Source organism: Pseudorasbora parva, chromosome 13, assembly GCF_024679245.1.
Source record: "Pseudorasbora parva isolate DD20220531a chromosome 13, ASM2467924v1, whole genome shotgun sequence".
Taxonomy (NCBI): Eukaryota; Metazoa; Chordata; class Actinopteri; order Cypriniformes; family Gobionidae; genus Pseudorasbora; species Pseudorasbora parva.
In genome coordinates this window covers 33,210,029-33,237,560 of record NC_090184.1, presented here as the reverse complement: position 1 = coordinate 33,237,560, position 27,532 = coordinate 33,210,029, and the positions used below count along the sequence as shown (strand labels likewise).

Here is a 27,532-nt window from a genome sequence, read left to right as displayed (position 1 = left end):
CTCTCTCGAAGGATACTATAATTCACATACGTGTATATAAAGTGCACCCACATTGACGTTACCCGAAGAAATACAGAAGACTCTTCACTTTGTCTTTGTAAAAAACTTTTATTATTTTATGTATAAAATCATCATCATCATCATCGTCATCAACAAAATGCCACAAATTATTATAAGCATCGTTCAAGAATCTTAAATCTGTTCTTCAAGCACTGCAGAAAAATAAAGGGAAAATGAAAGGACACTGTGATATGCAATCATTTTCAATGGCCAAAAATTAAAGCAATTTGTGTTTTCTTTATTTAAATAATGATAAAAACATACAACCAAGCTTAATCTCTCTTGAGATTTATCAACTTACCACATGAAATGTTTACTTTATTTGATTGTAAAATGTCAGCTTGAATGTCATCCATGCTTAAATGCAGTTCGTCAGCATTGTGCTGTAAACAATGTGAAGAAAAACACTTTCAAGTCTCATGTTTTTAAAGGGAAAATGGCAAATGTATATAGTATGGTCCCCATGAGGAAAACAGCTTATAAATTATACTAAAGGATATTAAGAGCAAAAAGCTTTATGTGAGGGTTGTGTTTGGTGGTAGGGTTAGTTTAGGGGATAGCATACATCGATGAAAAATGTGTGTATATGTGTGTGGTTCAGGTAAACCACTACGTTTTGGGGACAAAATTGCCCCACAAAGATGGAAATATCCTTATCCTTGTGAGGAAATGTGTTCGTCCCCATAAGGAAAACAGCTTATAAATCAAGTGATGTTTTTGGAAAATGAAAGTTTTCTGTGATGGGCAGGGTTAGGGTGTAGAATATACAGTTTATACAGTATTTCTGGTCTGAATAATCAATTCTGATTGATTTAATGCACAGTTCAGTTTAATTCTAAGTCAGTTCAATCACCATTCAATATTAATGTGCTGCTTTTATTTAAGAACAAGCACACATACGTCACTCACTTTAAGTTGGCAATGTTGGCAAACGACCATTGTATAAATGGGATAATCCACTTACTTATGCTTACTTACTTATGTCAATGGAATGTCACCATAAAATATGAAAACCCAATATGTGCGCGCGTGTGTGAAACAGTGAAATAGGAAATGACCTCACCATAAAAGACTCAAATAGTGTGGTGCCCATTGCTCTGTGTACATGCTCTTCCACCACTGGATACATGCGCACAAAATGCTAAACAGACATTACACATTAATATCATATTCTTGTCTGATGCAGAATAAACTTTTGCGCATGAGCATGGGTGTATGTTTTAATTGTACCTCCAAAGCCAGGCTGGCTTGTCTCTGGGAATCTGCATGTTCCTGGTTCCCCATTGCATATAGTAAATGATGGATCACTCTGAGAGAGAGAAGTTCTTTAGATATCTCCTCACTTCTCTGTGCCAGAATCCTGTAGTATAATGTCGATATATGTACATAATAAACACACAGACCAGCTTGTCTTGTATAATATTTTGCATGCAGTATGTCTTGAATGTATCCCTTGTTTGAAGTCACTCATTTTACCTGATGGTTTTTGCAGAAGCTGCTTGCTGGAGGAGCACAGGGAGGGAATCTGTCATTTTGGCCACCTCTGTATCTAACAAAACACTCGAACTGTTTCAGCTGAATCTCAAATACATGATTTATGACTCTCATGACAGACAAATCAATAACTTAAAAAGATGTTAATTCAATCAACAATAAATGTTTGTTTCTCATCTCGTCTGCATCTGCTCCAAATAAAATTACAAAGCCCAAAAGGTAACAATTAAGAGGTTGAATTCATGATGTCTCCACGCTGCAACGTGGTCATAATGCAAAGCAGTTTTGTTATTGGAGAACCACTGTTTCAGTTGCAAACAACAAATACCCTGGCAGTCACACAAGTTTGATGCCTTGCTTTAATTAAGAGAAAATGAGCAACAGATCATACCATCCAGCATCTTGTGTTTGGGGTTTCTCTCTTTAGCTGGTTTGAGATAAGCCACTAGACCCCTGAGCAGAGCCGGTCTAGCCTCTGATTGCATTAGCTCCATTATCAGTTCTATGGCTGGAAGTAAAAATAAAAGTGAAAACTAAACAGTGAGCTTCACAGAAGGGTAGACAACAAATAATGGCAAATTTGAAATGTATACTTGCCTTCATACTGTACTTCTAAATGCAGAGACCTCAGCAGATTCAGTAAGGGTTCCACTATGCTATGCTGGGCTGTTTTTATAATGGGCTGGACAAAAACAAAACAAAACTAAAATGATATGCTGACATTTCATGCATGTCAACCCATATACTGTATATGAAACTATTTTAAAAGCTTTTTATTTATTTATACTTGTATATAACTATTTATTATAAACGCAGTTTTGATGAGCTCATTATATTTTTAGTGAGACTATTTCAAATGTTTGTACTTTTAAAAATGATTTTAAAAAATCTGCAAAACAGCTAATAGGTAATATAAAAGTGACCGGTTATAGCCCATACAATATACTTTTCCCATTTAAATGTTAATTTAAAGCTACACTGTGTGATATTTTCCCCCATCTAGCGGTGAAAAGGTATATGACCATCCAGTGAATAATAGTTTCTGTTCCTCTCAATTCTGATTTAGTTTTAACTAGGGATGGGCATTTTCCCAAAATATTGTATTCGAATATTTGGGCTCATAAAAATCGAATATTCGAATATTCGTTTATTTAAATTAGGTATTTTGAGAAAATGAGAGAGATGTTTTTCTTTTTTTCTCTAAACATGTCGTCACCATTTCTGAACAAGCTTATGATTAGGCAATGTACACAACACGCTTACGTTATATCTTAAGGTTTTTAAAACATTAAACAGTGTGTAAAAAAATGCCTAAAGAACAAAAGCATTATAAGCTCAAGGAGCACGAGCGCAGAGCGCGTCAGTTAGCGTGACGTACACACACACACACACACACACACACACACGTCAATAGGCTATAGCCTACCGACCTGTGTGTGTGTGTTTGATATGGCTGATGAGTTTACTTTGTATTGTTTCACATTTTCATGTAGAGAGAAACTATAATATTATTGGATTATGATATTATTCTCGGGTGAGAAAATGCGCCACTGACAGGCGTTGCGGAGACAAAGATAACGGTTAAGTGAAGTTTGAGTGAAGAACTTTGTGTTTTCTGTTCATAAACCCTCAAAGAACTTTAAAGGAAGCATTTGTCTCGAGATCATTTTGCTATCATAAGTTATCTCACTCTCACTCGGGGTACAGATGAGCTTACCTGCACTCCTGAGCAGTGATCGCTCATTCCACTGGTGTTTGGATTTCATGTGATTCTCGTTTGTGGTGGTGATATTATTATAACTCAGTTTCAGTAATTGATTTCATCAAAAGTAACTCCATTTTGTAACAGCATTTTCAATTTTCATCGAAGTAACGTTAATTCCAAACATTGCGAGGCAGACGACGACATTGTGATCAAATGCACTTAACTTATTAACCTGCTCCACAACGCCACCCAGTGGATTGAGATATAACTGCGAGATTTAGAGGGATTTCTCATGGATGCACTGTGTAGCCAGTTGCTTGTGACTTTTTATTTTATGTCATCCTACTTTTATTACTTTATTTCACCTTACCTTATTTGTGTTGAAAGAAATATTTTTGTAAATGTTTTAACTTCATCACAACTTAATGTTACCCTTTCATTGTTATTTATGTTTAATTTTCAATGGTTCCAGTCGGGAGTTCCTACCAATTGTTGTAGGTGGGGCCTTAATTAGTGGCGCACCTTAGGATCCGTTATCGCTTCCTCTTTAAGCGTTCGCGCTCAGTCTGACTGTGAATGCAGACGGGGAAGTGCGGCGTGAGACAGTAGGCCTTCCAGTGTGTGTGTTTTCTAATTTTGCTCCAACCTACTTTTTCTTTAAAGTAAATAAATGTACATCCTTCATCTCATCCATGTTTGGCTGTCCTTCTGTCCTGAGGGTACCACTTGATATCTGCTACAACTGCATTTACTGCCAGCCAATTAACAAAATAAAATTCGAATAGTATTTTTAGTTTTCGAATGTTAATTACAGATCGAATATTCGACTATTCGAATATTCGTGCACACCCCTAGTTTTAACTCCCAGGGTGGCCGATTTAGTCCAAGATTAACACGGCAATCCCCCTCTTCACATTCGACACGGTGTCATCGAGTGTTAAAACGCGAAAGGCGAAGCTTGAATTTACGGGTATGTCCCTCTTTGGCTAATGTACTTTCAAGATGGAGGGGCAACATGGCGACCGGCATTCGAACCCCTCACCTGTATGTATTTTCAATGGCATATTATAAACTTACGAGGATACTTTATTACTTGAAAGAAGGAAATATACATTAATGAGCACATATAATTTTGAAAGAACTAAGTGTTTTTAGCTGAGAATAAACTAAAAAAAGTTACACAGTGTAGCTTTAAATATTGATGTTTAATAAAAAAAAGTGAAACATGATGTCCAGTGTAGGAAAATGTACATCTTAACCTTTTATTTCAATATTATATAATTTAAAAAAAGTAATACAAATTATATAAGCATATTACTTAGTTGTGTTTGTGTTATTTGTGATGACACAAAAAACATGCCAACTTGTGCTGGCATTTTCTTTTTGGTCAGGCAGCCATACAAAGTAATTAGGAAGATGCAAAAACGAGAACCAACAAAATATTAAATCACTGATTATAAACATAATTTTGTCAGATAAATACCTTTACCATGCTTTGTTCTTCCCTCATATATTAGATATTTTACTCATATTTTGATGGTTTAATTAAACTTCTACGGTCATTAAAAGCAAAAAACCCTTTAGTATATCACTTTTGGGCAGTACTGTATATACTATACAATAATAATAATTTAACAAAACAATAATAATAATTTGTCATCCTGTTGTACCTGAACTATATGTAGGGTCTGTAAAACAAGCTGCTGTGCTCTTGGTGAGGTGCAGGTCAGCAGGGCGATCAGGCCCTTGTACACTTGATTCTGGTATTTGGAGTTTCCATGGGCCAAAGACTCTAGCAGGGCGGCGGCAGTCCCCTGAGTCCCCTCCATTTCAGACTTGGCCAAACATTCAGCTATGACCTTCACACCTGTCAATCAGAGAAGAACATATGTAATAGCTGAAATGAGTTCATAAGCCAGTATGTTTGTGTGTGTGTGTGTGTGTGTGTGTGTGTGTGTGTGTGTGTGTGTGTGTGTGTGTGTGTGTGTGTGTGTGTGTGTGTGTGTGTGTGTGTGTGTGTGTGTGTGTGTGTGTGTGTGTGTGTGTGACAACTTGCCTGACAAAATCCACAAACTTCAAAACATATCCAGATTGGATCATGCAAGGTTTTAACCTCACAATTTTTTATGGAAATGTTGCAAAATCTCATTCTTTAAAATGTCACTTAAAATGAGCTGGAACTGTTTGGCTTTTTGATTGTCAGTTTGTTGTTGTGCAGTGTGAGTACCGTAGCTTTCACAGATAAGCTCTTTATATTTTTGGCCCAAGTTGGCGATGATCTGGAGCAGGTGAAGAGCCTCTGTCTTATTCTCTTCTTTAAGTTTTTCTTCCCTGAGAATCTCAAGTAAGGTCAGCACTCCACCCACCTCCAGAAACTCAATCATGTACTGATGACTGATCATGCAATCAAACAAAAGGATGTTAGAATAGAAAGTGTTTCTGTTGGCTGGAGTTTGTGTATTCACTTTATTTAGTCAAAAGCTGTCATTTTGCTTTACATTCTGCATTATTTTTCTCTTGTTTTAAAATTATACTGCTAAAGCTGAGCTTTTCGTTGTGTAATGTACAGTACATAGTATGCAAACCATTTGGATATGACTGCATATTTGACCTCTAGTAATAAAATTATATTCACAGCCTTAAAGGGATAGTTCACCCAAAAATGGAAATTACCCCATGATTTACTCACCCTCAAGCCATCCTAGGTGTATGTGACATTCTTATGTCAGACGAATTCAATCACAGTTAAATTTACAAAAATAAAAAAAGTCCTCTTCCATGCATTGTAAAGGAAATGCCAGCCCAAAATTTAAAGCACACAGAAAGTGCATCTATCCATTATATAAGTAATCCACACAGCTCCAGGGAGTTAATAAAGGCCTTCTGAAGCAAAGCGATGGGTTTTTGTAAGAAAAATATCCATATTTAACACGTTATAAAGTAAAATCTAAAAGCTTTTGGTGCACCGGAACCAGGCGGACCAGGACTAGCTTCTGGCTAGTCTTGCTTGGATTAGCCAGGACATTTTTTAATATAACTCTGATTGCATTCGTCTGAAAGAAGAACGTCATATACACGTAGGATGGCTTGAGGGTAAGTAAATTATGGGATATTTTTTTTATTTTTGGGTGAACTATCCTTTTCATTTAGTCTTTTACCTGCTATTGGCAGAGAGGAAAACACCCAATGCTTTCAGTTGAAGGTCTAGACATGTTCCAAACATGTAGCTGGAAACAAAAAATGTAAGGATGCACACATGGCCCTGAAATTAAGTTTTACACAATTTATTCTAAGATTCAGGAGCACACATAGGTTAAGCATGACAATAAGTGTGGATACGTTAGTCTTATCCAGGCAGTGAGCCGAGCAAGGAACAGGCTAGCAACTTGAGCAAACTCAAGCTCCAGTTCAGGACATGTCTTTCCTGTGTTCTTGGCCAGAAAGTCTCTCAGCATTCGACTACGCACTGTCTTAGAGCCCTGGTCCCACTCGTGGAGGAAACACATCACTTGACTGATAGATGCCTGCTCTTTACTGCTAGACATGACTCAAGCATTTCAAAGACTGTGGAGAATGATGAAAATATTTATACCATACAAAATTGTGCTGCATTTTTTTTTTTTTTTTTTGGAAATAGCATTTAATAGATTCAGAACAAAGATATATTAGATATATGTAATCGATTCAGATGTATGTATTAAATTACAACACATTAAATACCCCTCCCCCCGGTAATAAATTATGAGATGCAATGTTTGTGAAAACTAACCCCAGTCTCTACCCAAAAACACAGTATAAGAAGCCTGTAACAGTTACAGTATTTATGCCTAAAATGTGCATGATTATTATTTTTGTCTGAATATAAAAACATATAATACACTAAGAATTATACCAAAAACCTAAATTACCTCACATTGTACATTTCTCCATTTTTGGTAGAAATATGCGAACATTATTAATTTCCCAATATAAAGTTAACGTTTTGTTTACGGTAACGTTAATAAAACAGCTTTCGTAGGATTGTGTTTTTTTCCCAATTTCTGTATCAGCGCACACTCAAAGCAGAAAATTAAATTTGTTACTTTAGTACACAAGTCTTAAGTTTCATATTAGTTTTGTTTAGCAGGTAGCTGCGTGAAACCCACAAATATAACGTTAGGCCAAAGTTACATGTACATATAATGATAAAACCAAACTAACCTTCACTTCAGCCGATGTTTGCGGTTTCCATGGTTGCTGATGCCTACGGTGTCCGTTTGGGAACATTCGAGGTCAGAATTCGAATTCTTATGGAATTCCTTACCCACAAACGTCAGAAGTATTGACATCTTCAACTTTTTTTTAAATCAAGCTTAAGCAGTGGCTACTATTAGAACAAATTTGCAACCATTGATGACTGGTTGTAAATTCCTTGTTTTATAAATTGCTTCATGGATGTAGGTTATTGTGATGTTCTATGTGTGTATGTTATTGTAAGTTATTTTATTTGTTTACCTGCCCAGGGACAGCAGATGTCAATTAGCTGTTGTTAGCTAACTCTGGTCCAATTACTATTAATTGTGCATTGTCCCTGTAAATAAATAAATAAATAAATAAATAAATAAATAAATAAATAAATAAATAAATAAATAAATAAGGTATGAAAATGTGATGCATTAATGTTGGACTGCATTTATTTATAACAGAATCAATGAAGAGATTATTTACTTTACTTCTTCTTTCTCTTTTACATGAGATTAATTAGAAGGGAACCGATCATTAGAAAAAAAGATAATGGCTAAATAGTTTTGGATATTTTTATTTTTTTAATCTAGCCACAGGAGGTCACACACCAGTGTAACTTTTGTTCCGGTCCCAAACCCGGATAAATATAGGGTTGTGTCAGGAAGGGCATCCAACGTAATTTTTTTCGCCAAATTCATTATGTGAATCACGAATATGACTTTGAATCCATACTGGATCAGTTTTGCCCAAGTTAACAACGACCGCCATCAGTGACGTTGACCTGCAGGGCACCGGTGAAAATTAATACTGTTAGTCAAAGAAGGAGAGGAGGAAAGTGTGTTAGAGGAGGAAAGCGTGTCCATAGGCAGAGAGAGAAGAGGAAAGGAGTTCAGGACTGAAAGTAGGGACTTTGAATGTTGGTACAATGACTGGTAGATATGATGCAGAGGAGGGAATTTGACATTCTGTGTGACCAGGTGGAAAGGGAGCCGGGCTAGAAGCATTGGAGCAGGGTTTAAACTGTTTTATTCTGGTGTGGGCAGGAAGAAAAACGAAATTGGAGTGATCCTGAAGGGGGAGTTTGTGAAGAATGTTCTGGAGGTAAAGAGAATGTCAGATAGGTTGATGAGTCTGAAGCTGCATTGAAGGTATGATGTTGAATATTGTTAGTGCCTATGCTCCACAAGTAGGTTGTAAGCAAGAAGAGAAAGACAGATTCTGGAGCGAGTTGGAGGAAGTGATGCAGACTGTTCCCAGAGGTGAGAGGGTAGTGATAGGGGCAGATTTGAATGGACATGTTGGGGAAGGGAATAGTGGGGATGAGGAAGTGATGGAAAGGTTTGGTCTTCAGGAAAGGAACCCAGAAGGACAGAGGTTGGTAGACCTTGCTAAAAGTATGGAGATGGCTGTGGTGAACACATACTTTCTGAAGAAACAGAAACACAGGGTGACATATAAGAGTTGTGATAGGAGCACACAAATGGACTATATCTTATGTAGACACTGTAATCTGATGGAAATTAGCGATTGTAAAGTAGTGGTGAGAATGTAGCTAGACATAGGATGGTGGTGTGTAAGATGACTCTGCTGGTGAGGAAGATGAAGAGAGTAAAGGCAAAACAGAAGACAAAGTGGTGGAAGTTGGAAAAGGAAGAGTGCTGTGTGGTTTTCAGGGAGGAATGGAGACATGAATCTCGATGGACTATGATGTTTGCGGATGACATTGTGATCTGTAGTGAGAGCAGGGAGTCAGTGGAGGAAAGTCTGGGTGGAGGTTTGCTCTGGAGAGAAGAGGAATGAAGGTTAGTCGCAGCAAGACAGAATTCATGTGTGTGAATGAGAGAGAACCAAGTGGAACAGTGAGGTTACAGGGAGAAGAGGTAAAGAAGGTGCAGGATTTTAAGTACTTAGGGTCAACAGTCCAGTGCAATGGGGAGTGTGGAAAGTGTGGAAGAGCTAGAGAGGTAGCAGAGCTGAAGATGTTGAGGTTCTCTTTGGGAGGGACGAGGATGGATAGGATCAGGAATGAGTACATCAGAGGGACAGCACATGTGAGATGTTTTGGAGACAAAGTTAGAGAGGCCAGGCTGAGATGGTTTGGACATGTTCAGAGGAGGGAGAGTGAATACATCGGTAAAAGGATGCTGAGGTTAGAGTTGCCAGGCCAAGAGGAAGACCAAAGAGGAGGTTTATGGATGTAGTGAAGGATGACATGAAGGTAGTTGGTCTGAGAGAAGAGGATAGGACTGGATGGAGGCAGATGATTCGCTGTGGCGACCCCTGAAGGGAACAGCCGAAAGAAAAAGAAGAAGAGTTTTGGTTTTATTTTATTACATTTTATTTTAGCTAGACCAAAAACTCAACACAAATTTATAAACAGGTGCAACTCAAACTAACAATGCGACTGAGTAGGCTATTTAAAGCTGTTACCTGAGAATCAAACATACTGTCGCTTAGCTCTCTACAAAGATCACAAATATTGAAAAACAACCATTTCTCTATTAAAGAACAAACATCCTGATGATAAACAAACTATTGCCATCAATATGTTTACTCAACTCATCGTGGGTTACTATACAGTTTTCTCCCTTCATTATTCAAGGTGCAAATGCTCTTGAAAGAGTTTATAGAGAGTAGTCCTCAACTGACACTGAGATGTTTAACCCTTTAGGGGAATCGAGTTAAAACATGAGAACAAACACTATAATTGCACCGTACAAGGCTGGAAAAAAGGCTTCATGTCCTGTGTTGTCGGGCAAAAAGGTACAAAAGTGCCGTCTTTCCTATTTCTGGGCATCTTGCACCTTTTGAATTTCCTGTTGGAAAAAAACAACAACTCGTTGGTTTTTATTTATTAAATGAATAAAAGCGATGCATGTCAACACAATCTTTTTATGGAGATGTATTTGTTTTACCTCAACAAGAACACTTTTGAGTTTCTCATAGGCTTCTTCCAGGTCATCATTAATGATTACAATATCAAAAACTCCAGGTTCCTTACCTGCAGAGGAGAAAACGACAAGGGAAGAATAAAGGCCTTTTCTCAAGCACAGCTGACTTACTGAGAGTATCCCTTACTGAGCTCCATGTCCATTCTTGCAGCCTCTAAACGCTTCTGTAGACTGTCCTCTGTCTCTGTTTGTCTGTCCCTCAGACGCTTTTCCTGTGCAAAAATATACTCTAAACCATCTGTATTTTCCAACAATTTAAAAGCTTTATAAAACTGAGACCTTTTATCAACTCACCAAAATCTCCATTGAAGGTGGCTGAATTGAGATATAAATTGGGTTTAGATCAGTCTTCTTGATATTTTTAACTCCTTGTATGTCAACATCCAAGATGCAGATGAGGTTTTGTGCCTGAACGTCCTCTATGGATGATTTGCTACAAATGACAGTACATTTGATGAACAATATATATTTTTGTTTCTATGAACAACACAAGGATTAGATGCCAGATGCCTTTCCTGAGATAAAATGTACCTGGTTCCATACATATTCCCAGAAAACTCTGCATTCTCGATGAACTCGCCCTTGTCAATTCCCTCTTGCATACTCTCTCTGGTGACAAAGTGGTAATCTGGGTTGAGGACAGAAATAAATGAAGGTTAATTCTAAAACCAACCAAATGATAACTGTTAATAGCCTACTTCAGTCGGTCTGTTTCTAGTTACCTGAAAGCGTGTTTATTTGACATATTCTAAACATATTAAGATACTAGCAAACTATTAACATACATATATGGAAGAAATAACTTTCGGGTGAATAAGTGATAACAGAATTTTCATTTTTGGGTGAAGTATTTATTTAAAGGTGTCAATTCGAAATTATTTTCTCAGCTAAACGTCAAAATTCTATTTTGGTCAGCAGGGGGCGCCAAATGATTATCTCAGAATTTCCGTTCGAATGATCTTGAATGCTGGGAGTATAACTTCTAAAATACAATAATAGTTTCCCACATAGTCCTCCAGTGTTGCATGTTGCTGGATTCATACCATTCTGATGGTTTAACTCCACTACATCACATCAGACGGGATCTAAAGCGGGACGGTAATGGGTCTGCAGACAACACAAGGCAAACAATTCACAGCTACAGGAGGGCAAAACACTGACATCATCCATGGCAGCACTGCAATGTCCATTAGCACAACAACATATGTCTGTGAAAAAAAACATTTTAAGAATTACAAAACAATGAAGTTAGCAAAAATCTTATATCAAGCATAGGACTAGGGCTAGGCTATGTTATCTGCTCCACCTTAAGGACTCAAACAAAATATATTTTTTAATTAAGCAATTTTTCAACTATCCTTTGACCCAGCTAACAGAGGCATAAGAACGTTCTGCTAATGTTCATATTAAGTTATGAAAACGTTACTTAAATGTTCTCTGCGCATTCAGGTTGTTTTCTCTTTTTTCTTGGTTATGCGAGAGACATTCCATTATTGCAAACATGGGAACACGTTCCTTTTAATGAACATGATCAAGTAGGCCTAGTAACATGAATGTTGGATGATAGTCCAACTAATGTTTCAGAAAGTAACGCTTCCATGAAAACCCTTAAAAATAAAGGTGCCAGGAAGAACCGAAAGAGTTTTTTTTAGGGCGATGCCATATAGAAAAAAAAACATTTTTAGTTCCCCCGAAGAACCGTTTTGTGAAAGGTTCTTTAAAGAACCATTTTTTTCTAAGCATTTTATATTCTAAAGAACCGTTCTGTGCTACAAAAGAACCTTTTGTGCAATGGAAAGGTTATTTGGATATTAAAGTTTTTTCATGGAACCATAGGCTACACCCTGCCAAAGAACGTTTATTTTTAAGGGTGATAATGTTGAATAAATGTTTTGTGATGATGTTTTGAGAACATTATATAAAAGACCAGATAACTTTGACCAAGTATTCTATTACGTTGGAACACTTTTTGTTCATAACTTGAGAGAGAAACATGCCATAGCATTAGCCAACGAGTTCTTAGAATGTTCTCTGATAGCTGGGGAAGTTATCTGTATACAAATAAATAAGTAGATTTGGCTCAAGTTACCAGTTAACTTTTTTTTTTTTCGTATATTTTTTTTCCAGGTTACCAATTCTAATTGTTGAATCCCTCCCCCCCAAAAAATATATTTTAAGGTTCTGTTGTGATGCTAATGATTTGTCTCTGGGTATGTGGGGAAGTGATGTCATACTAGTTCACATAGCATGGAGGAAAACCACTAGGGAACACAGGGGGCTATTTTCAAAGGCCTATTACTCCAAAGTGCACACTGGCATGCGTGTGATTTTAACAATCATAGCTGTCAATATGGCTTAAAATGTAATTGGCATCCAAAGTTTTAGATTTGAGAAAGATGAAAGTAACCCCCATTACTCTCTCATTACATGAATAATGTGAGTGATAACCAATTACGACCAATAATGCAAACCAAATCTACACCTTCAGATGTCTCAGAGGATACCCTTGTGAAAAAGAAGTGTGCTTAATTGTATTGAAAGTGTATTTTTTGTGCACTTAATATATTTAAAGTATATTTTTTTAAAACTGCACTTGTAGATAATATGATATAATTAAAATTAAGTGCCACTTAAGTGTACTTAAAGAGAATACACTTTAATGACAATATTTCTAAACACATTTAAGTACACTTTTTTAAAATTCACTTTGTAATAATATCGAATTAATTTGTATTTTTAAAAAGTACACTTTCATGACGATATTTATAAACACACTTTAGTGCACATTTAATAAGTGCACTTTATAATAATATCTAATTAATTTGTACTTTAAAAAAGTACACTTTCATGACGATATTTATAAACACACTTTAGTGCACTTTTAATAAGTGCACTTTAAAATAATATCTAATTAATTTGTACTTTAAAAAAGTACACTTTCATGACAATATTTATAAACACACTTTAGTGCACATTTAATAAGTGCACTTTAAAATAATATCTAATTAATTTGTACTTTAAAAAGTACACTTTCATGACAATATTTATAAACACACTTTAGTACACTTATAATAACTGCACTTTGTAATAATATATAATTAATTTGTACTTTAAAAAAGTACACTTTCATGACAATATTTATAGACACACTTTAGTGCACTTTTAATAAGTGCACTTTATAATAATATCTAATTAATTTGTACTTTAAAAAGTACACTTTCATGACAATATTTATAAACACACTTTAGTACATTATAATAAGTGCACTTTGTAATAATATACAATTAATTTGTACTTTAAAAAAGTACACTTTCATGACAATATTTACAAACCCACTTTAGTGCACTTTTAATAAGTGCGCTTTGTAATAATATCTAATTAATTTTCACTTACAGAAAGTACACTTGTATGACAATATTTATAAACACACTTAAGTGCACTTTTTAAAAATGCACCTTGTAATAATGTCTACACCTAAATTTACTTAAACCATTTTAATTATGAGTTTGTTTCATAAAGTGCACTTATTTTACTAATGACAAAGCACATGGAAAATAAATGATTTAAAAAAAAAAATGAGTTGTCCAAATTTACATTGGTTAATTTATTTTTCTTCAAAATTTCACTCGCTTACACTCCAGTACAACATACTGTTGAAATGTTATAACTAGCTCATATGAACTCAACTACAAGTGTCAGTTTTCTACATAATTTGACATTGTCAATCTTTATGAGAGGAGTTGTCTAATTTACTGTAGGCTACTTTACATCTGTGTACAGAATAACCTACTTTAAATATTATGTTGTTGTATGGCGATTAAACACACATTTAATTGCATTAATTGCAAGAAAAAGTTGAACAAATCTAAACCAAATTAATTTGCATTAAAATTCAGTTAAAATAGGCTACATTTCATTTTAATCAGACTCACTGTAAACATGATTGACTTTTAGTTAGGTGAATGAGTCAAGTTCTCTGAAATACAGTCCAACTACACAGTGTGTTAGAACAACCTGAAGAGAAAGGGATAATTAATACGTCATTTATAATCAACATTTAATGCACGAAATATCTTATTTTATATTTATACTTAATATTTCAATGCGCATGCGCCAAAAATACTACGTCATGATTTTGAAAAATGCGCGGTCTGCCATGTTTGCGTCATCGCGATGCGTAATGAAGCTGAAGGACAACAGACAACAGAGGAGCGAACCGTTTGGATCATTACAGATGAGACGTTATATGCTACAAATAACGAGTCAAGTAAGTATATTTTGATATAAGCTCTCTTGATTTTACATTTTCATCGTAACATGGTAGCTCTCTATTACGGTGCAGTTATTTAGTTTAATCGCAGATAGGATAGACGCACTATGGACTCGGGAGGTGCTTAACGTTAATCATGTTTCCTATGTATCTAAGATTGTATTATTCATATTCATGTATCTAAGATTGCATTATAATAATTTCTTAAATCGGAATGTGATCGCCGGTGTGGGCATGTTCAATGAATTTGTCTGCTGTAAATACAATATTTTAATCAAACTCCTACTTTTTAAATGGACAGAAGACATTTAACGTTTTATACATGTATTCCATATATTAACTTATAACAACCAGTAATGAAATAATGATTTTAATATGTTCTTTTCTTTTTGCATTTGGAGAGTAAGATGTTAAAGTACTATTTGTGTTTTTAATATTTTGTGCTTATATTATTTTATTTTTTATTTTGTAGGATCAATACAGATGTGTTATTGGAGATCCAGTGCAAGCTGTGTGGAATCACAGAGCCATCTTGATGAGGTCAAGTTAATGTTAATTATGAATTTATGCCCAGCCATGACACTGATCACACAAGCTAAAACATTGCTATCAAGTCTTTCGCTTTTAAATGCTTTGTATCTTGTCCATTTGTAAGTAATACATTCCCACTTGTGCATTTACAGATCCCCTAATCATTATATATTTTACAGGCCACACACCCAAAGGAATGGAGCCGCAGCATTGCTGTTCCAGGGGTGGTAAATGCAGGAACATCCTTCATGGAGATGGTGCGAGGTGAGCTGAAACTCGCAAGGCAAGATGAGGAAAAATGCAAGAATACTTTTCTCAATTTACATTGGTCTTGGGTTATTTATCTATATTTAAGTTATGTTTAATTCCCTGTAAAGTAGGAATAAAAACCATTATTAAAATGTTCTCTATTTTTAAAGTCCAGTGTCAGTGAAGATGATGTGCTCAGTGGGATACGTGAAGGAACCTCTCCAATCATTCTACCCTGACGACTGAGGTAATTCATCACATAGGGGATGCAGTTGTGGTCAAAAGCGTACACACACCATGCAGAATAAACTGCTTCATCAGGGCAGTACTAGATAAAAAAGAGACAACATGCTCATTTTTATGATTTCTTTTTTTTTCTTCTTTTTTTCATACAGATACTGCTGTGTGAATATAAACTTTGGAGCACAACTGTACATCTATCGTTTTAATTTAATTGAGCCAATTATAATAATGGATAGATCTGTTTTATAAACAAGTTTTTTCTTTGCATTTTCTTTTTCTTTCCTCAAGGTATATATTTTTTTGCTTTCCTGCCTCTTTGGAACATGTCCATTCACATCTACTGTGGAGAGATGGTGCACCAGTTTCCTACTGATGGAGAGCTTCTGGGACATTGACATAAACAGCACTTTCCAAACAACTTGAAAATAGTTGGTGACAAACAATTTTGTGTGCCTTTGGAGTTCTTTTTTTTTTCTTTTTCTTTTTCTTTCACTGTAATGCTGGAATAAGATTTTAGAATAAACCTTTTGGTCCTAATTTTGGTGCTAGTAAAGCAAAGAGCTTTTAAGAGCTTATAAGTTTAGTAACACTTTACAATAAGATCTAATTTGTTAACGTTATTTAATGTATTGGCCAACATGATCTAACAGTGATTTCTTTTTATTTATTTATTTTATTTAATTTTTTACAGTGTTTATTAATAGTTGTTGACCTTGCTTAATAAATTATAGTTAAAAGCTAGTTAATTAAATTTATAGTCATTGTTCATGCAAGTTAACAATGCATTAAATAATTAACATATATCCAACTTTTGATTTTAAGATTGCATTAATAATAGGGGTGTAACAGTACACAAAGCTGACAGTTCGGGGAGGAACACTAAATATAAAAATGCTTTTTTTTTTTTTTTTTTTGGTTTACTGAACACATTGTAATTGTCCTAAACTAAAGGTTTCTTAAAGAATTAAAAATATAATATAAAAAATATCTCTACTAATTATTATTATTATTACCTTTATTTAACCAGGAGAAAAACTCACTGAGATTAAAATGTCCTGTCCTGGCCAAGATAGGCAGCTCTGTTTGCATGTACAGTTATACATAAAAAGTCACATAAAAAACATACAACCAGTCAAAAACAATTACACACCATTAATTTACTCTCAAAATGACTAAATGTCACCAGATCTTTTAGCTTCAACTCAGTCTGGAGCAAATTCCAATCTGAGGCTGCGACATATCTGAAGGATGTTTCACCAAGCTTAACTCTAACAAAGGGCACACATAAAGATTATAATTTGATTCAGAATGTAATATATAATTGCCTTGTTGTTTCTGATTAATCAAACGACAAAGAATGCTGTATAGTGTGGACTATATAGGGAGGCCTTACTTGCACTCGCATTGTATGCAAACGTGTAAACTTCTCATAAGACCGTTTTTGCATTAACTTATAAATCTAATTATAGGTTAGATTTTTTTCAGGTTTTCAGGTTAAGTAGAATATGATGAATATATAGGCTAATATAATGCATACATTTAGTGAAAGAGTTCATCTCTCTCGTGTTTTATCGACATCTTTCTGCTGTTGAAACACTGAACGATTACACAATGTGATACGTTTTAGTAAGTTGTAATGTATCCTTAATCCATACCTTCTGATGTTAATTCATGTTTATTCTTTGACTATGACAAGGTGATCACATTCACTCGTGCCGCGTTGCTGCTTGAACTGGTGTCTTTACAGTGATCTGTCATGTCACATTAAAGAGCATCAATATGGCATCACTTGAATTTAATGATAAAATTGACAGAATACATATGTTCTTATGGAAACTTGTATTGAAGTGTGTTCCACTCTTTAATCAAGCCGTCTGTTAACTGTTAAAGATTGCATTCGTACCGCTCGGTACACACGTGCACTGTACCGGAAGTCCTTTACCGAACCGGTTCGGTATGAATACATGTGCCGTTACACCCCTAATTAGTAAATGTTAAAATTAACATTAACTAAGATAAATAAATGTTTATATTATTATTCATTCTAAGTTCATGTTAAATTAAGTAGTTAACTAATTAAACGTTACCCAAAGTTTTGAATCTTAGTGTTGTACATGAAACGATTCTTTTCTTTCCATTTGTTTGTATTTATTCATCTGTTGTGTGAGGTACTTTTCTGTGACGGGTAGATTTAGGTACCTTTGAATGAGGGAGATATATAATAATGCATATAATTACATATAATTGCATATAATCCTCATTGTCCTCCAGACTCTTTCTAAATGAATTTGTGTTTGTGTAAATAGTTTTTTGGGTTTTTCTTGGGCATCAAAAAAAAAGTTTTTTTTGTATATTTGTTTTACAGATTGTTTTGTCAATAAATGTAGAGGATTTAAATTTGGATGTGTTTATTATACGAAATTGCAGCTGTATTATTTGAAAAATGTAATTATGAATGTATTTCATTATATTAGAGTGTACATGTAAATTACGTTAAGGTATATTTTAGTTCATATTAATTGCTTGTTTTTAAGACAGTAGAATGGATGTCAGTACATTGAGCAGTGCACTTTAATTACAATTTTAATACACTAGAAGTGATTATGAAAGTACATATAAAGTTGTATTTAAGTACCACTTAAGTTGTTCCAAAAAATCACTCTTAATTGCAACTTATTGTATTTTATTTCAACTAAATATGTGATAAATTTGAAATCAATTACATATAATGTGTGTTAAGTACACCGAAAACATTGCATTTAATTCACACTTAAGTGTATTTTTAGCTGACATTAAAGTATGTTTTAGTTCACATTAATTGCTTGTCAGTACATTGAGCAGTGCACTTTAATTACAATTTTAATACACTAGAAGTGATTATGAAAGTACAAATAAAGTTGTATTTAAGTACCACTTAAGTTGTTCCAAAAAATCACTCTTAATTGCAACTTATTGTATTTTATTTCAACTTAATATGTGATAAATTTGAAATCAATTACATATAATGTGTGTTAAGTACACCGAAAACATTGCATTTAATTGCACAATTAAGTGTATTTAGTATAAGTATATTATCTGTGTAATAAGTACACTTTATAAAAGTACACTAAAGTGCACTTTTTTTTCACAAGGGTAGGATGTCTGCTACAGGAAGTAATGTTGCCCCCAGAAGCATTGGGAGACAATTCAGCCCTATAGAGAAAACAACAAAGGCACATTGGGGAATAAAAAGAGAAATTTACCCCTGTGAAATGTGGCGATATTGTTGGAAATGATTCTAAACAGTTCACTTGGGAGTAAGAAGCAGCAAAGGGGTGTGAGTAAGACAGTTTTGGGTAGAGGACCTTTCGAATTGAATGAGAATGTAGGGGGAAAGCCTTTTTGTTTCACTGATAAAGCAAGCCTTTCGATTATTATACTAGTGAAGGGGAAATCCTTCCCTACCTTTTCCATCTTCCTCTCCTGGCCGAGGATTTCTGGTGGTGTCTGCAAAAAAAGGAAATGAATTTATCAAACAATTCATTTAGAATTCTTAAAATGATGTCTAAAGGCAATGATGTGTAATACATACGAGAGACACTGAATCCAAAAACCCCTTCATATTCCTTCATGAGTCTCTTCAACAGGGTGCTTTTCCCAGCTCCTGATGGACCGCTCAGAACTACAGGCCTGGGTCCTGACATTTCTCTGCCAGAGAATCAAAACAAGTGCATGTGACTTTTGAATGTAAGTATTAATTCTTCAGAAATAAATAAAATATAAAATCGTACCAGCCCCAAACTTATGAATGGTTGCGTAATTAAATGGAAATTTATATGTAAATGTATAATACAAATGTTAGCAATATTGCATGAACATGACAGCAAAATACAAAGGCATATCAAATTTTACAACTGAGGTGACAATCTTTTGACAAAAGCCATTTGTTTAATCAGACTCTAAAGTATTTCAGCGTAAATCCATCTGTCTCTACCAAGCAGTTCAATTTGCAATGAGAATTGTGTGCTGTACATGCGACAATGAAACTATCAAAATAAAAAATAAAAATTGTAGCATGCTACATTCTGACATTAAATGCTATAAATATGCATTTAAGAGTATACTTCTTAAATTATATATATAAAAAAAAGATTAAAAAAAAAGATTTGAACACAGATTAGGTCAAGCAGGAAGCTTTTGTCTTGGTGTCCAGCAGATAGATAGATAGATAGATATATATATATATATATATATATATATATATATATATATAGAGAGAGAGAGAGAGAGAGAGAGAGAGAGAGAGAGAGAGAGAGAGAGAGAGAGAGAGAGAGAGAGAGAGAGAGAGAGAGAGAGAGCTAAAAGCTAGAGAAGCTGACATGGACAGACACTGAGCCTATTGCACGGCTGCGTCTCTCCAACAGAGAAGCTCAGGAACTAATCCACTGATCCGGGTGATTAGTGATTCTGTTTTGAGGTCTGTGGACTGGGACTTGTAATGGAGAACAGGATACATGAAGAACTAAAACAGAACAAGACCATTTCCAAATTTTCTTACTATGAAAAATTCTAATATATATATATATATATATATATATATATATATATATATATATATATATATATATATATATATATATATATATATACTTTTTTGCATTGTTTATAAAACAGAATAGAAGCATGGAACTTTTAAAATAACTTAAAATATCAAATGTGTTGATGTTCTGGGTGGCTTAAAACGTTTATTTTTATTAGTTTTTTTGTATAATGTCTCTTTAATGCAATTTAGCAAAGCATTTACACTGATTTACATGTTCATGTAAAGTACCATGAAAATGTCTTAATGAAGTCAGGTTAGGCCAATGAAGAGGATTACCCAGCATAAGCCAAAGGCCCAGTGACCTGATGCCTCTCTTAATGTTTTCTATGATGTCTGTCTGGAATCATGTCCGGTCCATTTTTAGGGACCCTGCAGGAGACTAGACAAACCAACTGGACAGAGAATGTGATCTGGGAAAACACTAAATAAACATACAGTTGTCTCCTAGCGGTTCTCATGTTGACTGCTTTCTGTGTACTCTATCAAATATCCCTACGGATCTCATTGAGATGATGTCATATTTTGGCTACTGCATGTTTGAGTCTCAAGCACACAAGTTTGCATATATTTTCAAGGCAATATAAAAAAAGTTATTTTATAACTAAAATTCACCATTAATGTATGATTATATATATATATATATATATATATATATATATATATATATATATATATATATATATATATATATATATATATAAAATTTAAATTAAAAACAAATTAATATACTTTAAATTTTTTTAAATTGAAAGAAAAAAATACAAATACTACAAAATAAGTATTGATTTTCAGATTAATCATATTTCATGCATACCAAGCCTTTTTACCATGAGGCAGTTTTACCTTAATTTAAGTCACAATAAACAATACATTTTTTACCTTTACATTTTGAACACCAGAAAAAAAAGAAAGCCCTTACCTTGTCTGTGCAGTTCAGATGGTGGTGAAGTGCCTATGTAAGTGTGTGTGTGTTTCTAACTGACTAACTGCCACAGCTTACTGCCAGCTACAATTACCACCTCCTCCGCTGACTCTTAGCCAATCACATCGCAGGTCTTGTATCTGTTGTTATGACAATGATTAATCATACTAAACTTTGAAAGCCTTTAATAGTTTAGTGATCACTTGTTCACCCTGAGCAATAATGGTGAAAATGTTCAAAAGCGTTTTGTCAAATCCTGTGTCTGTCTATATTAACACAGCCTGAGAAATATAAAACAGACTATACTGTGAATAAAAACTACCCCAGTCTTCCCTATAACTAATATATTGCAATACATAACACAAAACTCAAATAATTTTATATAAATATTTGAATATAAAATTAAATGATATAAAAAAGTAGAAATTATGCCATAAAAGTGATAAAGAATATTTAAAGTGTGCCTATATTTTCAAGACCATATAGATTTTTAAAACTGAAATTCACCAACCATTGAATTTATTTGAGTTCTGATCAAAGAAAAAAAAAGAAAAGTAAATTATAAAAAATATATAGATATTGATATAAAATGATCCATAATATAATACAATGCATGGACAACTAAAATATTGTTTAAGTATTTTAAGTAAACCTGATTTTATGGATAGCTCAATCCTAGAAATGAACTGAAAAGACTCTCACAGTTGACAGTCATATAAAGTTGTAAATATCCCATATTATTATTTTTATTATTTATTTTATGTCTTTTGAGGTAAAATAGGAGAGGTGCAGAAGGTAACTTCCTTTGCATTAGACACATGGCTGGGATAATCCATTGCTAACCTAAATCCACACAGACGAGTGTCCGTATAGGCCACTGCTAATTAGAGATATGTCAGGACATCAACCTCAGACATCCTTTTATGAGGTCATTCATTAAAGGTATCTTTAACAATGCCTATAATGAACTAGCCAGATGGTAAGATACATGTCATGCGATAAATATAGACTTAAATGCAAGAGGAAATCCATTTTAGGGCACAGCAATGACATTTGTAAGACAATAACTTTAGTTTATTGATTTTTTTGTCAATGAAAAACAGATGAGTTTATACAAAATACATAATCATAAAACAAAGCTGGTTTTGTGTTTCATTCTATTTCAGTTCTATTAAAAAGTGCTTTACGATCTTTCAGTTACCTGCATCTTGTAACTTGACTAGAGTCTAGATAGTAACAAAACTATTGCTAAATACCACAAAGGGAACTCTTTTTTTTTTGTTAGTTTTGATCCTAATGTAGTAGTGTCAGGAGACCTTTATTCTGCTTGGCAGCTGAGAGGAGTGAAGGCTAAGCAGAGATCAACCTCAACGTCCATATACTCCATTAAGAATCATCTCAACTGCTACTAAGGGAGGGCAGCTCCTTGATTGCTGTAGATACAGTATGATATATATCAATGCAAATATCAATGTAATTCATTACAAGAATGTAGACAATTACATCTACACAGCATCTTAGATAAAGTTGAGGTACAAGAGCATAAAATGTTGAAAATATACCTAGGGAACTACCTTGAGTCAAGATAGCTGTGGCGAACCTTGTAGTAAAAATTATTTTTTATTTATGCATGTTAACGGTTTGATAATATCAGCACTTTTTTGAACTTACAAACCTCGTGAGAATGGCTTTGTAATTTTGCATCATATTCAGTGTCTTGTCTTTAAGATTTTATACATGCTTGGGATAAGGAGATCAAAATTGCATGAAATGTTTTTTTAAAATACATGAAATAAACAATTACACTATATCACGTGTATCAGCTGAAATTATAATTTATCTTAAAAATATCCCATTCACCATTAAATTACAGTTACATAATTAAGGAAAATAAATGTACAAGATCCATTGCTCTTATGCACATTCTACACAAAACACAGTTTATGAATGATTCAAATGTTAACCGTTTACCAACCATTTTGAATATATCAACAACTGCTAGATCCAAATTAGAAAAGAGTTCTTCAGTGTAAACATTCACAAAACTATTGGACAGATTGCTCTATGAGAATAACTTAACAATATTTTAAAAAACAAGGGTTTGTACATAAAAACTACTTTTTGTGATCAGTTTTACCATCCTCACAATATTGTTACGGCACAATATTTGTAAGAGTTGAACACAGTGGTCTTCATGTAACAGGGTTGCATTCCGACAGGGACTTTTTAAAAGATTCTTTTGGGCAAGAAGTTCTCTAAGTTTTGCATGGTCCCAGAAAGGTTCTTCTCAGTAAAAGTGATCCGTTTGAGTAGAGTGCAAACAGGCAGATGAAAGGACAGCTATAACTCTTCATAAATACACTCGTCTCAGGTCCCCGGGTGAGGTGATGGTGTTGCACTGTGGACACAGTTTCTTTGCTCCCTGTGAGAAAGAGGGACCAATGAAGACAGTTTAACTATCGAACACAACTGATACTGACACACAGGGTTCATTTGTTCAAGTTACGTGGTTGTGCTGTAAATCTTTTGTTAGGTACAGTACGACACTGCTGTTTATCTCACCAGGGTGCGTAGCCAGCATTCCTCACAGTGGACATGCCAGCACTGGATGGACGTCAGAGGTACAGTGTAAGAGTCCTGAAAAAAGTATATTTATGCAATAAAATTTCATAGATAAGACAAATGTAAACTACATCATCTTAGTCTCACGTTATATATTTATATACATATATTCAGCATATTAAAAGAGTCAATACATACTGTTATAATTCTGAACAATATATATTTTTCATTTATTATTTAAAACAATATATGTAAATGCATACATACTCTAATATACATACACACACACTCTAAAACTACTGTTTAAAAGTTTGGGGTCGGTAAGAGTAAATACTTTTGAAAATAAATTAATACTTTTGTTCAGAAAGGGTGGGTTCAATCAATGGACCAAGTGACCTTAGAGACAGTATCGGTTTCCACAAAAATAGTAAGCAGCACAATGGTTTCAACATTGATAATAAGAACAAGTTTCTTGAGCACTAAATTACCATGAATGATTTCTGAAGGATCATATGACACTAAGGGCTGCTAAAAAAATAAGCCTTGCTGTCACAGGAATTAATGAAATTTTAAAATATACTTAAATAGAAAACAGTGTTGCAATTGTAACACTATTTCACAATTTTTACTGAAATTACATATATAATTAAATTAGGAACATTATTTGCAATTTAGTTGTTACTATGTTTTTAGTGATTTTTGAATGTGTAAATAGCAAGCTCAAATTTACCATGCATATAAGACACTTGAATCTGTCCCCGCGTGTGAACTGCTTCTCTAGATCTCTGATCCGTGTTTTCAAGGCCTCCAGCGTACTGAAGGAGGGGTCATCCGATAAGCTAAACGAAACAAAGAACAAATCCATCAGAGATTGATTAGAGAGTCACAGCGTGCTGAGGGCTTTGTCGCTGAAGGCCACATGTTATGAATTCTAAATTACACATGAACAGTAATCAGAAGATAGATTGCATCATTAAATGAGGAAGCATATTCAACATTGTAATACATAAGTGTATGCATCTCTAGATTTAATCTGCATATCGAACAGTAAAATATGAAGAGCGTACACTACATACGTGTACGTTTAAGTAAATGGTTGCCAAATTTGATTCGTTTAACAACGAAAGAATGACTAAAGTAAAAACAAAAACTTGTAGACCTAATAAAAGTACAATATAATCCCAAAAATAAAACTTTTAGTGTTACCACAAACAGCATAAGACGCCCCCTTGCAGCAGACACTTCCCACAGCAGGTGAGGGACAGACATGTCAACGCAGTGTGCAAACATTGTCTCAATGTAATTGCTTTATTAGCGTGTCCATGCAGGGCCGGGCTGCAAGCGCCCCGCGGCGCACTGTCATTTGTCAGGAACGGTCCTCCTTCCCGCCTCACTAACCCTTCCTCACTCGAGTGTTTCCACTTCCCCACAATTAAATAACACTCGCTCAGAGCCCCCTAATGCCCGGTAGGAACATCCTGGCCAACGCATCCCCATTTAATCAGCTCTCAGGAATTGAACTATGACAGCAGGGGGTTTAAGTGATCCATCAAAAATGCCTCGTGTAATAGCCGCCAAATATAAGCATAATGAATGTTGGTTTTTCTCTTGTAGCTGTCTGGTGGAAATATGAAATAACTGCCCTCGTCCTCAGGCTAAATATCTATTGGATAGTGGTTACGAGTCAGATACAAAAATATGCCGCAAATCAGAAATCCTACAGAAGTCCATACCTATATATATATATGTGTGTGTGTGTGTGTGTGTGTGTGTGTGTGTATATATTTAAAATAAGTTATTAATAATATTAAAATATTTAAGTTAATAATAAATATTGCTAGCCATTTGTGAGGAATAATGGACTATAGGTCTATAAATATAATATAATATAATATAATATAATATAATATAATATAATATAATATAATATAATATGTGTGTGTGTGTGTGTGTGTGTGTGTGTGTGTGTGTGTGTGTGTGTGTGTGTGTGTGTGTGTGTGTGTGAGAGAGAGAGAGAGAGAGAGCGAGTGAGTGAGCGAAAGAGAGAGACCTTGTTATTTTAATAGTGATGATGCAACATCTCCAACCTAACATGCAAATATATACAAATCGCTGCCACATAATACATTTAGAATCATTAAAAAGTATTTCATAGTTTCCCTGCAAACTGACACTCCTCCACTGATAAATGGATCAATCAATCTGATTAATGATTCACTCTGAAACATAAGTTAAACACGCTTCAGTGGACCTGCCATAATGTAATCCCGCTGAGAAAGAAATGATTTGTGTGACTCTTATTGAATGGGTCAGCCATATATAATTCCTCATGTGTCCCTTCCATATGCAAACTCGACCTCAGTGGCACGATTAGTAATGTATAAAAATCTCTCCCAGTTCACACAGAAAGAAGTTCAAATCACTTTTCCCAACAGGATTTAAGAAGTGCTGTATCATGATCCAGCAGAGATCTCTTCCAAGAAAAAGACATGAATGTAGGAGAGATTGGGAGAGGGGGAAAAGGATGGAGGAGAGAGGGGGGAGGCACTTGGATCATAAGCTATGTACATCTGTGGTGTAGTGGTTTGTGGAAATATGTGCAGAAACCACTACGCCACAGCTCCAGCAGTATTTGTATACCAATTCAATCAATTAGGATTAGTTTCAATTCCATTTTAATTGTTCTGTAATGAGCATAACCAAATAATGTGTTTAAAACTGTACATTAATGTCGTGGTGAAACTGAAATAGACACAGTTCTTTTCTTCAAATTTTGACATCCATATGGGTTAACAGGTGACCGTAAAATAAAAAATTGTAGAATGGGGACTTTGTTTTATCCCAGCAAGCAATAGCCGTCATTTCACCGACTTGGTTAAATATAGATCCGATATAATCCGGCTATGAGTAACCCACTTCTAGCCAAAATAACCTCGAATTTTGAGATATATTATATTCCATCATGCATGCAAAGTGAACAGTGATTACAAAGTGTTTGGTTTCATTTCTTTGACATTTTTTTAGAAGACTTGTCTATTCTTGGGTAATGGTTAGACAGCCCAAGCTTTGCCTTGTTTTAGCCTAACCGTCAAGGCTGTGTTTGTACGGCTATTAAGCATCTTTTAAATGCAGATTTCATTGCTGGGGTTATAATTGCAACGTCAAAAAATAACTATACAAAAATGAAATTTATGGATGAATAATTCACAACAAGATGTATAACATGCATTTTATGCCAATTTTAAGGTACACTTACACTTCTAACTCGCTGTTCTTGCAGGTTCTTGGAGATGTTGTGCTTGTATTGTTGTCAAACTCTCCATTACTTGTAGTTGGAGCTTCTGCAGACAAGGAACATATAGTATAAACCAAAAAGAAGCAAACTACATTTAAGCTACATTTACACCTGGTACAAAAACAATAAAGATCTGAATTAGAGTGACAACATCAACTACATCTCTTGGCTCACCCGAGTTTGCAGACTTGGTTTGCTCTGGAGATAACCTGCTGGCTGTCTCTCCACTTTCATAGAAAAACAAACAAACAAAGAAACTAAGTATTGAAAAAGTAGTTGGAAGCACTAATATAATGTGTGCTGTTTGTGTCTGTGCATACTTTAAAACAGCTCCTCTTAAAGCCTGTCTCTCTTCTGCATCTCTGGGTTCATTTCCTGAACAGGGAATCACATCCGCCTCTGTGTATCTGAGAACATTTGCTGAGGAAACATTTCTTATTATCA

General features: G+C 34.6%; 3 protein-coding genes across 11 annotated transcripts in view; all 3 read right to left on the bottom strand.

Moving 5' to 3' along the window:
* Positions 1-72: 72 nt before the first annotated feature.
* On the bottom strand, positions 73-7,497 carry armh1 (armadillo like helical domain containing 1). 4 transcript variants are annotated; one of them, XM_067414041.1, is made up of 12 exons: positions 7,460-7,497; positions 6,599-6,823; positions 6,418-6,486; positions 5,487-5,653; positions 4,930-5,126; positions 2,152-2,236; positions 1,946-2,062; positions 1,537-1,609; positions 1,291-1,420; positions 1,124-1,201; positions 362-443; positions 73-212 (listed from the first exon to the last, which is right to left on the bottom strand). In XM_067414041.1, exons 2-12 carry the CDS (start codon positions 6,802-6,804, stop codon positions 193-195), a joined length of 1,224 nt encoding a protein of 407 aa, XP_067270142.1. In that variant the 5' UTR covers positions 6,805-6,823; positions 7,460-7,497; the 3' UTR covers positions 73-192. The 4 variants fall into 4 exon arrangements, with proteins under 4 accessions (XP_067270142.1, XP_067270144.1, XP_067270143.1 ...); XM_067414043.1 differs by having other exon boundaries at positions 1,291-1,369; XM_067414042.1 differs by having other exon boundaries at positions 1,537-1,603.
* Positions 7,498-9,835: 2,338 nt separating this feature from the next.
* guk1b (guanylate kinase 1b) lies at positions 9,836-21,300 on the bottom strand. Of its 3 annotated transcripts, none has more exons than XM_067412719.1 (10): positions 21,229-21,300; positions 19,299-19,414; positions 19,172-19,213; positions 18,863-18,919; positions 12,917-12,937; positions 10,966-11,062; positions 10,729-10,867; positions 10,562-10,646; positions 10,399-10,484; positions 9,836-10,299 (listed from the first exon to the last, which is right to left on the bottom strand). In XM_067412719.1, the coding sequence occupies exons 2-10, from the start codon at positions 19,408-19,410 to the stop codon at positions 10,267-10,269; spliced, it is 672 nt and encodes a 223-aa protein (XP_067268820.1). In that variant the 5' UTR covers positions 19,411-19,414; positions 21,229-21,300; the 3' UTR covers positions 9,836-10,266. The 3 variants fall into 3 exon arrangements, with proteins under 3 accessions (XP_067268820.1, XP_067268821.1, XP_067268822.1); XM_067412720.1 differs by lacking the exon at positions 21,229-21,300 and adding an exon at positions 20,586-20,775; XM_067412721.1 differs by lacking the exons at positions 12,917-12,937; positions 18,863-18,919; positions 21,229-21,300 and having other exon boundaries at positions 19,299-19,836.
* Positions 21,301-22,350: 1,050 nt separating this feature from the next.
* rnf220b (ring finger protein 220b) overlaps positions 22,351-27,532 on the bottom strand; it is a 43,392-nt gene continuing 38,210 nt past the window's right edge. For 2 of the 4 annotated variants that reach the window (XM_067414033.1, XM_067414035.1), the window contains 6 exons: positions 27,409-27,508; positions 27,263-27,315; positions 27,050-27,134; positions 24,524-24,632; positions 23,794-23,868; positions 22,351-23,653 (listed from right to left, as the gene is read on the bottom strand). In XM_067414033.1, the coding sequence (XP_067270134.1) occupies positions 23,582-23,653; positions 23,794-23,868; positions 24,524-24,632; positions 27,050-27,134; positions 27,263-27,315; positions 27,409-27,508 (494 nt within the window). In that variant the 3' untranslated portion in view covers positions 22,351-23,581. The remainder of the gene's footprint in view (positions 23,654-23,793; positions 23,869-24,523; positions 24,633-27,049; positions 27,135-27,262; positions 27,316-27,408; positions 27,509-27,532) is intronic. The other 2 variants (XM_067414034.1, XM_067414036.1) reach the window with 1 other exon arrangement.

Coding starts and splice junctions, on each gene's coding strand:
- armh1 (XM_067414041.1), bottom strand. CDS start 6,804: ATGTCTAGCAGTAAAGAGCAGGCATCTATCAGTCAAGTGATGTGTTTC. Junction 1,610..1,945: donor CAAACACAAGATGCTGGATG/GTATGATCTGTT, acceptor GTGTTTTGTTAG/ATACAGAGGTGGCCAAAATG. Junction 213..361: donor TAAAGTAAACATTTCATGTG/GTAAGTTGATAA, acceptor ATTTTTCTGCAG/TGCTTGAAGAACAGATTTAA.
- guk1b (XM_067412719.1), bottom strand. CDS start 19,410: ATGTCAGGACCCAGGCCTGTAGTTCTGAGCGGTCCATCAGGAGCTGGG. Junction 19,214..19,298: donor TTTTGGATTCAGTGTCTCTC/GTATGTATTACA, acceptor CTTTTTTTGCAG/ACACCACCAGAAATCCTCGG. Junction 10,647..10,728: donor CACCTTCAATGGAGATTTTG/GTGAGTTGATAA, acceptor ATTTTTGCACAG/GAAAAGCGTCTGAGGGACAG.